The 12,731-nt window shown below is 47.7% G+C and overlaps 1 protein-coding gene across 2 annotated transcripts in view; it reads left to right on the top strand.

Annotated features, from left to right (window-relative positions):
* The first annotated feature begins 431 nt into the window (after positions 1-431).
* LOC144178600 (abasic site processing protein HMCES-like) overlaps positions 432-12,731 on the top strand; it is a 54,988-nt gene continuing 42,688 nt past the window's right edge. For both annotated transcript variants that reach the window (XM_077706576.1, XM_077706567.1), the window contains exons 1-3: positions 432-597; positions 4,130-4,267; positions 7,673-7,888. In XM_077706576.1, the coding sequence (XP_077562702.1) occupies positions 578-597; positions 4,130-4,267; positions 7,673-7,888 (374 nt within the window). In that variant the 5' untranslated portion in view covers positions 432-577. The remainder of the gene's footprint in view (positions 598-4,129; positions 4,268-7,672; positions 7,889-12,731) is intronic.

Here is a 12,731-nt window from a genome sequence, read left to right as displayed (position 1 = left end):
CGTGAAGGCACGGTGCAAAAGCTTGGCAGATTAGGAAGGTGCGAACCCCAAACCACAGAACGGGGAGGATTGCCTAACTACGCAAAATCCGAACGATGCGTCGTTAGGCTTTTGTGTAGTTTGGCAATCCAAACTGACGAGTCCAAACTGGAGTTGCGGCAACACCACTCAGAGCCACCCATGGAGGAAAGAATACTATTTGGTTCCTTCGTTGTGTCTCCATTAGCGTCGTCGATTCAGCAGACGACCCAAAAGTGAAGAATTTTGTGCTCATATTTTATTTTTATTTTGAACAAAAAGCATGTGAAAAACAATAATTTCGTCACATTTAAAAAAAATTGTCTGAATATTTATTTCTATACGAAATAAAAGTGAGAAAAAGCACCAAAAATGTTTTCTTTGTAAATGCCCAACTCGTCGGCTGAATCGGTGTTACGCTGTGACGCTGTTCGCGCGCCTTCGGCTAATGTGTTTTGTCAGTTGTGTTGTCGTCTGTGCGCGAAAAGGGAAAAAAAGATTCTGCAGTGCTCAGTCACACGCTTAACTCCGAAGGCAGTTTATTCAAACCAATGTCATCATGTGCGGGCGCATGTTTTGGTTTGTAGAAGTCTCTATCTGGATACTTTCACTTCTGGGTTACTAGCGTTTGTAACAATACAAGCGTTTGTAAGCGCGCATTGAGACCGCGCAGCCGTTGCACATTTTGGCAACAAACAGTTCAGAATTGCAGCCCATAAGTAACTACACTACAAAACAGCGCGTTGAGGAGGTTTGCATAGTGGTCACACTTGTGAAGTTATCACCCAAGCTCTTTCGACAGGTCATAAAAACAACGGCGCAGGATGGCAAAATTTTCAGCAAACTGGCCAAAATGAAATTGAAAGGCTGGCATAGCGGTCTGCCTTTAAAAGCATTTGGCGTGCCGCAATCCTACTGTGGTACAGGGAAGAGTAACGATGTACCACATTATGTTTCAATGCCCATTTACTTAAACAAAAACTTAACCGCCTAATTTTGATGTTTGCAGGGCAAGTGGTCAAAAAAAAAGTAAGACAGAAAAAAATTACGAGTGGTGAAGTTGTGTAAAATTCGTGTTCATTTTAACAACAGAGCTGTTTAAGCTTAAGCTTGGTCCGGTGGTGTTAGCAAAAAAAAAAAAAAAAAGAAAACAAGAAAAAACCAACGCAGATATTGTGTACAACAGTGAAGCCGGCTTTCGCGCCTGCCGAGTGTGAGCGCAAGGGGCATATGCGCACCCCTTACTGTAGCATTTTAAGGGACAAAGGTGATTTTCTTTGGCCACTGAAACACGGAAAAAAAGTTGGCGCAGCCTGCACGAGCGGTGCAAGGCTAGAGGAACAGCGGAGCTGGGGTCGACCTAGCTTCTGCCCCACTGAGATCCGCTAGCAGTGTGGGGGACCGACTGGAACGGCGTTGTAAAATCTGGCCAAACTTGGCCTCACCCCTCAGCACTTAGCTTAGCCTAGCAAGAACACCGCAAAACCTAGCAAAACCAGAAGAAGCTAGGTCGACCCCCAGCTCCGCTGTTTTTCCAGTCTTGCACCACTAGTGCAAGCTGCACCAATTTTTTTTCTTGACGGGGAAGGTTTTTGCAGGCATCTTGCAGTGCCTTTATTGTGTTGCTACTAGCAGCCAGCGTGCTGGCTGTAGTTGAAGTGAGGGTCGGTGAGTGGTCCTGTTTGGCATTGCATGGTATTGCCAAATGTCGCACTGTTTGCATACAAACGTTTCTTTGAACGGCTACTGCAGGCAAGCTTTCCTCCACTGTGGAGAGAATGAGAACACGTTCTGCACAGAACTTGGAGCAGTTGCTTAGGAAAAAAGAAAAACCTGCGCTTGATTCATTTATAATAATAATCATTTTTATTTGCGAAAGGTTGCCCTGGATGGAACGCATGGGTAGACAGAAAGGTTGTGGCCCTTACGCTGGTGCGCCTGCTAGCCTGCCACCCAGGATGGGTGATGCCGGAGCAAATGATTTTTTTTAACGCTCACTCTCACGGCGCTCATGCTATGCCCCTGCGGGTGAGGGGTGACAGACACACTTTCTGGCACGTGCTGGGAGTGTCGACTCAGTCCGGTCTTGGGGAAGGGGAGTCCGCAGGGTCAGGGGGCAGAAGGGAGAGACTCAATGCCAGGTATGATCACCGAGTGTCAATGACGGAGGTGCGGGCGTGTAGAAGCTCTGGCTGTCCTAAGGGACAGTGAAGACGAAACCCTAAAGGGACAAATCCTAACGGGACAATGAAGACCGAATGCTGCCTTGTTTAATTTGAAAGAAGTAGTCCTGCTCAACTTTTTCCTGCCCCGAAACATATTTTGTTACCAAAAGAATACATAAGGAATGTTAAAAAAATCTTTAAGGGAAGGTACTCAAAAGCAATCAATGTGTTCAACCTGTGCCAACTTAAAAGTGCTACGACTGAATGGAACTAGCGGCACCACTGCAATGGCACAGTCATGTTTCTTGACAGTGCGGCCACCAGTCATGCCCTGTGACGTCGTAAGGGCTAGGCGAGAAAGTGGCTGGTGGGTCGCCCCTGCCTTGTCTGTTTTTTTTAATGTCTAGATGAGTTGTTTAAAAAAAAAGAACAGCGTACCCAAGAGAAAATGGTAGCTGGTCCCAGCTGGTTTATGGTTAAACTCCCAGCAGGGACCAGCTACCATTTTCTCTTGGGAAGAGGGTACCAGGCATTGGGGGAAAAACACAGCTTCAACGACTTGCTGCCTTGACCTCCCACATGTTGCTCCTGTCTGGTCGCGAATGCGACCATAGCTTTGCTGATGCAGCGCAGCTGTTTGTGCATGTACGTTCGGTAGCAAATAGGTCTGCATTGAAGTTATTGCCCTATCAGAAAATAATTATGCTAGTACATTGCAACAACCAGAAAAGTAAATAATTGCATCGTAGTTCACCCACCCACAAAAGTAAATAAAATTACCAAGAATTTCTTTAGTCACTGCCATGTCTGAAGTGGGCTAAGTTCATTCCGGCTTGTCTTATGGCCATCGTTCCACTTCTTGACGGAACGGGGGTTGGATGTTTGCTGTTTTGTGCTTTATCGTTTGCCCGCTGACTGCAATGGAAAAGAAGTTGGAGAGAAAAAAAAAAAAGAGGCAAGCCTTTCCGTTTTACGGAGTTGCGCAGCGCTGGAAGTGTAAGGAAGAAATGGCAGGGTTTATTGTGGAGGGCTCTGGACCTAGAAGAACAAAAATGCGCTCCCACTTCCTATTCAGGCTAAAGACGCAGACCTACGACAAGTAGCCCCTGGATCCTTTTGGCTATAGTTAAAAGCCTAAAAGAGTGTTGACCAGCAGCTTGGCTCGGTGCGTCACTGGGTGCTGAAGGCAGATAACATTGGAGAGGTAATCCCTGAGGGACGGGACCTTGCTGCTGCTTCATTGATTGTACGGTTGTTCCCGAGAGCTTCTCGAAAGCACTTTTGTGTGGCAAATGCAGTCTTGGGCACAGGGCTTTCGGAAACGCTTATGTACCCTTTGTAGGGAGCTGCGAGAAGCTTTTGGCGGTTGACCATAAAAACTTGTCCCTCTAAGGGACTTTGGTGCTGACCTTGTCAATGCATGCTCTGTGGTTTAACGAGAAGTGGTGTGTGCTTCGTGGTCAGTTCTGGGCTACTTGCAGCCCATTTACTTTTTTTCTAATGCATACTTGTTTCGATATGCTTGCTCATAAAGCAGTGGAAACGAAGGTCGTGCTTTCCGCATGCCCTTCAAGTGTTGACGTTTCCTGAAATTCTTGTGTGCCTGTGGAATGGGGAAAAAGATTTGGTCTGATTCCAGGAGTAAGGCAGCTTTCGATCGGCTTTCCCACCTCTTTAAAAAATTCACAGACGGTTACACAGACGTGTGATCATTCAGTTCCTGCGCTGCCCTGTATCTTCTGTGTCCTCTGGCATAAATTGTGGTGTAGCGACAACCGCTGCAATAGTTTCCCTCGCTGGCAACAGAGTTGCCAGCGAGGGAAACTATTGCAGTGCCACCTTTGCCACAGGGCAAGTGTCTCTGCTGTGTGGAGCCGCCTTTTACGGCTGGTCTTGTGATCCTGGCACAGGCACAAATAGCACCCAATGTCTTCCAAACCTTGCAGTGGCCTGAATAAGCAAGCGCTGCTGCATGCCTGCCAGTACAAAGGGGCGACTGGAGAGTACGAGTGCCCCGGTTGGCACACGGTCAATTCTGGCGATGACTACACGCCCTGCTACAACATGGCACCCCACACACCATGGTGAGGCGCAAGTCCAGCTCGCTTTTGTCGCACCTCCAGCTTCAGGAAGGGGGATGCAAGAAGGCCAGGCTGGAAAGCCAGGCATGGTTTTCTAAGGAACTGTTTCCTTTTTTATTCCCCATGGTGTAAGGGGAATGTCGCTGTTTAGAGGCAGACCTTCGTTTTACTCTTTTACTTGCACATTGCTTCATGTGGGTGCTGGAAGTGTGAAGATGTGGGCTGGTGGTTTTTTTTTTTTTTAAGGTATGAGAGCAAAGGCGCGAGTAAACACTGGGAACAGTGCGGAAGAAGCAAGGGAAAAGACTGCACAGTGCATGGGGGAGCACATTTTCTCACGCACAGTTCTCTACCTTATCGAGTTTGGGGCATCTTCCTTAGAGCATTTTCGATAAACCACGCCGGTGTGCACTGGTGCACACCAGTGCCTTTTCATTTGGTGCCTTTTCATCCGATAAACCAGGGCGCACCGTTGCGGAACAATTTTCGGCTGCCCCGTTGCACACCGAGAGTCGATGGAGCGCAAGGGCGCAATCCCAAGGTGAATCACAAACGACGCCATGGAAGCGGCTTCCTCTGCCATCTGCTGTAGCGACAGCGTGTCGACGCACTCGTGTGAAGGCGGAAATGGCTGTTTATTGGTGCTGACAAGGATGAGTTGCTTTCGTATTCATCAGACATCGATGCGATGGGCTCAGAACTGGCGCTTATAATGGCCAGATATTGTGTATTAGTCTACAGACATGATGTGCCATGTAGCAATTGGTTTGCTGCAAAGAAGCTAGTCTGCATGGCCAGCCAGTAGGAGCTAGCAAATATTGGAACTTTGTGTTTGTTTTGTTTGCATGAGGTTTCGTGCATAGTGACTGGAGTGCCTGGATCATGAAGGGCCTACATGTTGTGCTGTAGCCGAGCAAAAGGCTGCGACTGCAGGCACGTGCGGTGTTGTGGTTCTCAGAAGACGAGAAGGAGCTTGTAGGTGGCTGCTTAGTAGGAGTACGTTATCGCACATGTGTCAGGTATCTCGGTTGTGTGGTCGCTTTCAACAAATATCAGTTTTTACCAGTGCTGTGTCATATTGAGCTGCTTTATTGGAACTTGCCAATGCTTTCATGAGTTGCTCGCATGGCCCAAGAGATGGTGCTAGTGTAGAACCACTCAAGTTGTCCTCCATTAATGCTCCGTGCCAGTGCTTACCGTCGGGGAGCATTGTGCACCACGCCGGTTTTGGGGGCAACCCCGGTGCGTGCTTATTGAGGACGCTATAGCTTCGTCCTATTTTGTGGGGCACCTTGCTTTAAATGCAGTAGCGTTAACCCTTTTGTGCCAAAATGAAAGCGAATTTGCTGACAGTAACCTGTGCTGGTAACAGAGCAGGAGTTTATCTTTAGCACAAAAATTATTGCACAGCACTTGAAAGCAGATACTGAGTCTCATGCCTCATATGCTAACTTTATTTGCTGGTTTCTTTATTTGCTGGCACATTTAACACCCATCTTGCAAATTTTGGGTGTTCTTTTTGTAATAAACATTTAGTTGTAGCCTGCCAGGTTACTTAAAGGCCCGATATTTGTTGCTTGAAGAGTCTTGCTCGTACCATGCAGCTTTTGTATCTTGTAGTTTCCGAATTATCTCTTGTTATTGATAATAATATTTCGTGCGGCAGTGTTTGCGGTCGTGGGCTGTAAGAAAGAGTGAATGCCACCTTACCAGTTCTCTTTAATATTACTTTGCACCTGCACTGCCCATTCCAGAGTGATGCTTTTTTTACTACTCTGTACCATTGGGCAGTGAAGTCTACAGTTGAGGTGCTGAAGGGGGAAGTAAGATGAAGATCTGCCTGGGTGGAAGGATATGCATTTGCTGCAGTTATGGGAAATTTTAAAATGGGTTGTGAAGGGATCTTGGCAAATTCTGCACCGTGTGGGTTTTTACAGCTGTGAAAATGAATATACCGGCTATGCCTATAGCCATTGTATTGCATTAAATTGCCAAGTGAGCAACAAAATGGAGTTAAAGGTGAACATTTTGACGGACTTCTGTCTGGTCGGGAAGTTACTGAACTGAGATTTAATTATGCTTCAACCAATACATATACAAAACCCGACGTTTCGAAGCCGGCTTGGCTTCTTTTTCAGGGGTGACTGGGGCCACGCTGCAGCTGCGTCTTATAGTCTTTCACTCTTGGTGGCCTCGCACAAATCCTTTTGCTGCGGCACGTAATCCATGTGTGTACATCGAAGGGAGAGTGCCAAGCGAGCGATTAAGGTTCCCAGGGGTTCGTTGGATATGCCACGACTCCAGGAAAAGCTGCCTCCTCCAGTTCGTTTCCCTTTCGAGGATGGCCGGAGTTACCATTTGAGTGGGGGTTGCCTCCCCAAGTAGTGAATGACATCTCAAAAAGCGGCCAGTCATAGTAGCTTCCTGCTGTGTGCGCAGCATGTTGCTGTAGGACGGTCTCACTTCACACGGAGTCAAGTGCAGCTGCAGTGTCGCCACCGTGATGAAATTTGCACACAACTGAGCAGATGATGTCTGACCCCTGGAACGCCCGATCAACATGGCCGAACTCCCTGTGTACAACACTTGGGTATGCAGGTCGGGAGTAACCTAGCTTAACGTAAACCGTGAACATAAACCCTTAGCTCGGTTTCATCGCAGTCTAAGCTTCCGTTCTGCAGGTCGCAGTTAATATAGATCCAGCTCGCTCAGGCTTGAAGACGTCTGTCTCGCGTATCCTCGGATGTAAGCGGCGCAAACTTTCTGACCTGACCAGACAAAGACTTGATGGCTTAGAGCAGGATTTTAGTGCGTGAACACATTTATCGAAAGAACTTCGAGTGGTGGTGAAATGGAAATCAACCAGTATTATGTTCTCCGTAAGAACAGTGTAAACAAGTGTAAAACCAAACGTCGGGCAGTGATGCGGCGTTTTGTGGGCATTTTAGTGTAATATCGCCACAATCTCCCCCCATGAAGCTTGATTGTGCTGTTCCTCACTTGCATGAGAAGCATTAACTTGTGCTTCAAACTGACTTGAGAGGAACCAGGTAACAGAGAAGCAGCCCGATAAAAAGATGCTCACAGTTAGCCTTCCCCTAGACTTCCTGCGCTACTCGCCCCATACCAAAACCCTGCAAGTCCAGCATTGTGTACGTGTCTCACTGAGGAGGGCGTTTTTTTTTACCCCCTTGGAAACGTACAGGGCTTGACGAGCCTTTAAAACAAATCAGAGTAAGCCAAAAGTTTGAAATAGTGGGGGCAGAATTAATGCTGGTCAGCCTTGAGAATGGATGGGAGGAAGTTGAAAGTAGTGTTAAGCAGCCAACCTGGGAGGCAGCTCTTTGGGGCCAACCAGGCCTGGCCAGGCTCAGGTGGTGGTGGATCTTCTTGCCCCGTTTCGTGCAGCCCGGTGCTGGTGCACAGCCGCCATGCCGCTGAAGAGTGCGAGAGCGAAGTGGTGGCCACCGTCATGCAGTGGGGCCTGGTGCCCTCGTGGTTCGGGGGGGAGCCACAGGCCTTCCGCATCAACACCATCAACTGCCGGTCCGAAGGGTGCACCGAACGGCTGTCGTACAAGCCGGCCATCACCACCGGCAAGCGCTGTGTGGTCGTGGCTGAAGGGTGAGTCCTGAGCATCAGCTTGGCACAAGCGATGAGGAAGTTGGGCTATTTTCAGGCACCCTGTAGTCGCTGGAAATGGCCACGAATGACATTGGTTGATCGGATTACTTGGCTTTCGTTCACGCAGTGGCGCTACATGGGGGCTGACATTTTGGTTCAGAGATTTCCAACCACATCTCAGCTCACATGTCTCCTGCCATCTTCCACAGCCATGCATTGTCTTTCGGTGCTTAGGAGACATACTCGTTACTTTCCCGTGGTAACAGCCAATGGGGACAGCCTTTGTGTGAGCTTATCAGTTGCCAGGATTTTCAGTAAGTGACGCACTCAGAATCAGCAAACTTTTACCTAGGACCAATAAACGTTTCCTTTCGTCCTAAAGCAGCGGCTTGGGTGCATTCGCTTCACATAATCGGTCCAAAACTAGTGCGCTTGGTCGGACAGACACAAGTGACACGCACCACTGCTGGACTGCTGGCAGTTTATTCTGAAGGGGAAAGATAAGCGAAACCCTGAAAACTTTTTTCCTTGTTAGTGTTTGGTTAGTCCATGCATAGAGAATGAAGTTCATTTTTTTTTTATAGAACAGTGAAGGCTGAGTATACAAATGCATGCCCAAATCTCTTTATTCTTTCACGTTTTATTATGTTGCACTCTTGACAATGTTTGTATGTCTTCACAGTAATGGTATTATCAATAAGGGGGCCCACGCTCAGATTGAGCAGAGTGACTAGGAAGTCATCGTGCATGTTTTAGTCAGGTGCATTTCTAGCATTGTTTACATGTTCCTGACCCTGAAATACGGTTTTAATTGTGATCATTGTAAATAAACTCGTGGAACCTTGAGTTTGCGGGCCTAAGGACGTCAGAGCCAAATAAAGTCTACGCTCGTTACAGTGGATCCGGCAACAACAGACTTCCATTTACCACAGCCTATTTTTGTTGGTTTTGTTTGGTCCCCATGCATTTTAAGTGGAATCCACTCTGCTCATAACGGACCCAGCTATAGCAGACTATCGGACACAACACACCAAATTTGGGCGAAAATTGTGCTGACTGAATGTCACTAGCGAACATTTGGGGTGCCAGCACCCGGTATGCTTTTTCTTTGTTCATTTTGGTGAGGAAACTGCTATGTCTGGCAACCTTTTCGGCATAGAATGAACGGGGCCACATACTTCGACAACAAGAAGCAATAACCCCCTGAACATTTCCCCTTATCACCCACGCATCAACACGTTTAAGTTTAGTTTCTTTCCCCGAACCATAGAAGCATGGAATTCATTACCAGGCAGCGTCCGTTCTCTTCAATCACAGAAATTTTTGGAAGCACTTGAAAATGACTAATCTATCCCTTGTTAATAATTTTTGTGTTTTGTTGCTTTCGCAAACTTTGTGTATCAGTGCATAGGTGTATAAACGTGCTATTTGTAGGGCATATTGATGAGCGCACGGTATACTTGTGTTTCGTATGTTATGCATCCTCTATCAATATGTACTCATGTGACCTTGCCCATTATAAGTTTTCTTGACTGTCGCGTTCATACCGCGTCCTGCACTGCTAGTGTGGCAAATAGTCTGTATATTTTATTCATGTATGGCTGTACCCTGGTTTTCCCAAATCGATATTTTGTACCTACCCCCACTCCTGCAATAGCCCCAAAGGGGCTGCAGTATGTTTAAATAAATAAATAAATAAATAAATAAATACTCAAGCGCTGATGGGACTCAGAGGTACGACAGGCGGTCAGAGCAAGAAAACAGGCTTGCTGCGCACATCGTCAGGCGGTAATACACAGAAAACCGGTGGAAGTGAGAATGGAGCGTTGGGCAAACTATCTGGAGCTGGAAAGGAGGGCGGCGAGCTTGATCCAGGACAAAGTCCGGCAGGTTGACCGGCAGTTCCTGGAGGAGTTGAAGAGAAGTGGAAGGGATGCTCCAAAAAAGTTCTGGAGACATATCCGGCGCTCCCAGAAACACGTTCCACCCCAGGAGCTGCTATGCCATCCAGTCCTGAAGTATCCCATGTTGGATGTAAAAGGTGTGCGGTTTAAGGAGGGCTATAGAAGCCGGTATGCGGAAGGCCACACACCGATGCTGTGTATGGAGGCGGAAGGCGAGGCCGTTGCAACGGACCTAGAGGAGTGGCTAGGCCCTATTGGTGAGTTGGAGATGAGGCGGATAATTGCCAGATGCAAGCAGGTACGGCGCCTGGATTGGATAGTTTTCCGGCAGCTGTATTGAAAAAACTGGGCCTAAAGCAGAGCCTCGAGTTGCGGGAGATGCTAAGTGTCATGCTGGAGACGGGGGAGATCCCTACGGAGTGGAGATGTGGCCGCATGGTGTTCCTGTACAAAGGGTCGGGCGAGAGGAGCAGCTTTGCGGTCTACAGACCAATCACCGTAACGTCCATCATGTACAGGCTACTCGCCCAGGTCCTCAGGTGGCGGATTCAAGCTTGGGCAGAACGGACTGGAGTTCTGGGTGAACTCCGAAATGGGTTTCGACAGGGGCGCCGCTTGGAGGACAACGTGTTTGTCCTCGCGCAGTGCGTGGAAGTCGCATGCTCGCAGGGGCGAGAGCTATGGGCATCATTCTTAGTTGTGGAAAAAGCCTACAACTCGGTGGAGCATGTCGTGCTTTTGAACACTCTGCAAGATATGGGCGTCCCGGAGTTGGTGATCCAGCGAGTCCAGAGCCTGTATTCCGGCACCAAAGTGGTCGTGGAGTGGCAAGGCCGAAGCTCGCAGCCAATGCCGATAGGGCGTGGACTACGTGAAGGCTGCCCGCTGTCGCCGTTGCTCTTTATGCTACTCCTGTGCAATCTGGAGGGGGATTTAAGGACAGTGGCAGAGGGTTTGACCTCTCACACATGGAAGGTGGCGAAGTGGTGCACCAGCTACTACCTGGTCTGCTGTATGCGGATGACGTTCTGCTTATGGAACTCAAGAGCAGAACTCCAGGAGCTGCTGGATATCTGCTCGTGGCATGCGGATCAGCTGGGTCTGACGTTCAGCCCCCGAAAATGCGCGGTGTTGCAGTGGGGGCGCTCAGGTGAAGTATTGGATCATGGACCCTTGAGGCTGCAAGAACTGATTCAGGTTGTGTCCTCATACCGTTACCTGGGAGTGGTGGTGTCGACAGAGCCAGACTACCTGCGGCACCATGAGCAACGAACGAAATAGAAGGCAGTTGTGGGCCAGAATATTGCCCACAAACAGTCCATTCACCAGGAGCGTCTGTATGACAATGCCGTGGGGAGCGGCCTGCTGTTTGAAGCGCGCGCAGGGGTGCTGAGAACCAAATGGATCTTATCCAGATTTGTAACAGTTGTGGTACCCCATACAAGAAAACAATACCGTAATGTTGAGCAGAAAAGAGAATTATATAGTAGTAATTTTATATTTTGGGGTATCAAGAAACGTAAGCGGCACAACACGCCAACACTACGAGAGAGTTTTGAATAGATGGCGTCAACAGAGCATTCCAGAACATATGTTCGTGAAAGACAACCCCAAGATTTTTACCGTTTTAACCAGCTCCACATTACATGCCCCAATTGTTAAAGGAGTACTGACACGAAATTTTTATGTTACGTTTTTTTCGCTGCTATGCGTGCCTGCCAGCCCACTAATCATAGAATGACAGATTCGACGGTCGAGCGCAGCGTAAACATTCATTTACGGCGTCGTTTATTCGTGCAAGTTTCGGTTTCGACAAAAAAACGCCGAGCGGCCGCCATGACAGCATGTATCACATGGCGTCACCATTCTTGCCGTATCGCTGCCTCTCTGGAAGCGCGCGCGAGCGAGCGCACGCGCACGCCCAGACCGGCCGAGGTCTTCGCCGTCCCCACAGGCCCGGGCAGCATGACGTCAGTCCCAAAACCATGACGTGTACACACGCCCGAGCAGCGCGCGCCAACCACAGCCAGCGCGTCGGCTTCGTCACGGGAGCCCCGACGTCGGCAGTTTGGGGCACGTAGCAGATGATGTCACGTCGGCCCGCTCTGGGCTTTCTCGTGCGGGCGAAGATTAAAATGGATTTTAAATATGTTTCGCTGAACGGTTGCAGTTGAAACTTGCTGGGAGATATCTCCTGATAAAAAGGAAGCGTTTTACATAGTTATCTCAGTTTTGAAATTTCGTGTCAGTACTCCTTTAAACGAAGTTCCAAGTCAGTTGTTTTGTTTCTGGGTCGAAATAACACTGCTTTCGTTTTAGAAACGTTTATGCTTAAGGAATTACTTATACTCCACGTATTTAAATGCCCTAGAGTGGTGTTCGCCTTTATTTAAAGTTCATGTAATGTTGGTTCTTGGAAATATAGACTGGTGTCGTCAGCATATACAATTATTTTACAGTCTTTGTCAATGTTTACGATATCATTTATGTATAAATTAAATAGCAGTGGCCCGAGGATGCTACCTTGTGGTACACCACCTAGCAAATTATTAAAATTTGATCTATAGTTTATGATTACTTGCTGTTTCCGCTCACACAAATATCTCTTTATAAGGGAAAGAAACGTACCTCGAAAACCGTGATTGTCAAGTTGTAAGAAAAGAGTGTTGTGATTCATTAGATCGAATGCGTTCGAGTAATCAATGAATACTCCCAAAGTATAAGTTCCTTTCTCGAAAGATTCTAGTATTATCTCCTGTAATAATAATGCCGTTTCAGTGGATCGATTTTTTATAAACCCGAATTGGAAAGGGGCAATGATCGTATGTTTTTTTATAAAAGCTGACATTCTTTTATGAATTAACTTTTCGATTAATTTAGAAAATATTGGCAATACTGATATAGGTCTATAGTTAGACATGTCATGGATATCACCACTC

Source organism: Haemaphysalis longicornis, unplaced genomic scaffold (assembly GCF_048455015.1).
Source record: "Haemaphysalis longicornis isolate Haplotype H1 unplaced genomic scaffold, Haemaphysalis longicornis Haplotype H1 scaffold_1, whole genome shotgun sequence".
In the NCBI taxonomy this organism is placed as follows: Eukaryota; Metazoa; Arthropoda; class Arachnida; order Ixodida; family Ixodidae; genus Haemaphysalis; species Haemaphysalis longicornis.
The sequence above is the reverse complement of the archived record's forward strand: the minus strand, read 5'-3'. Positions and strand labels throughout refer to the sequence as shown.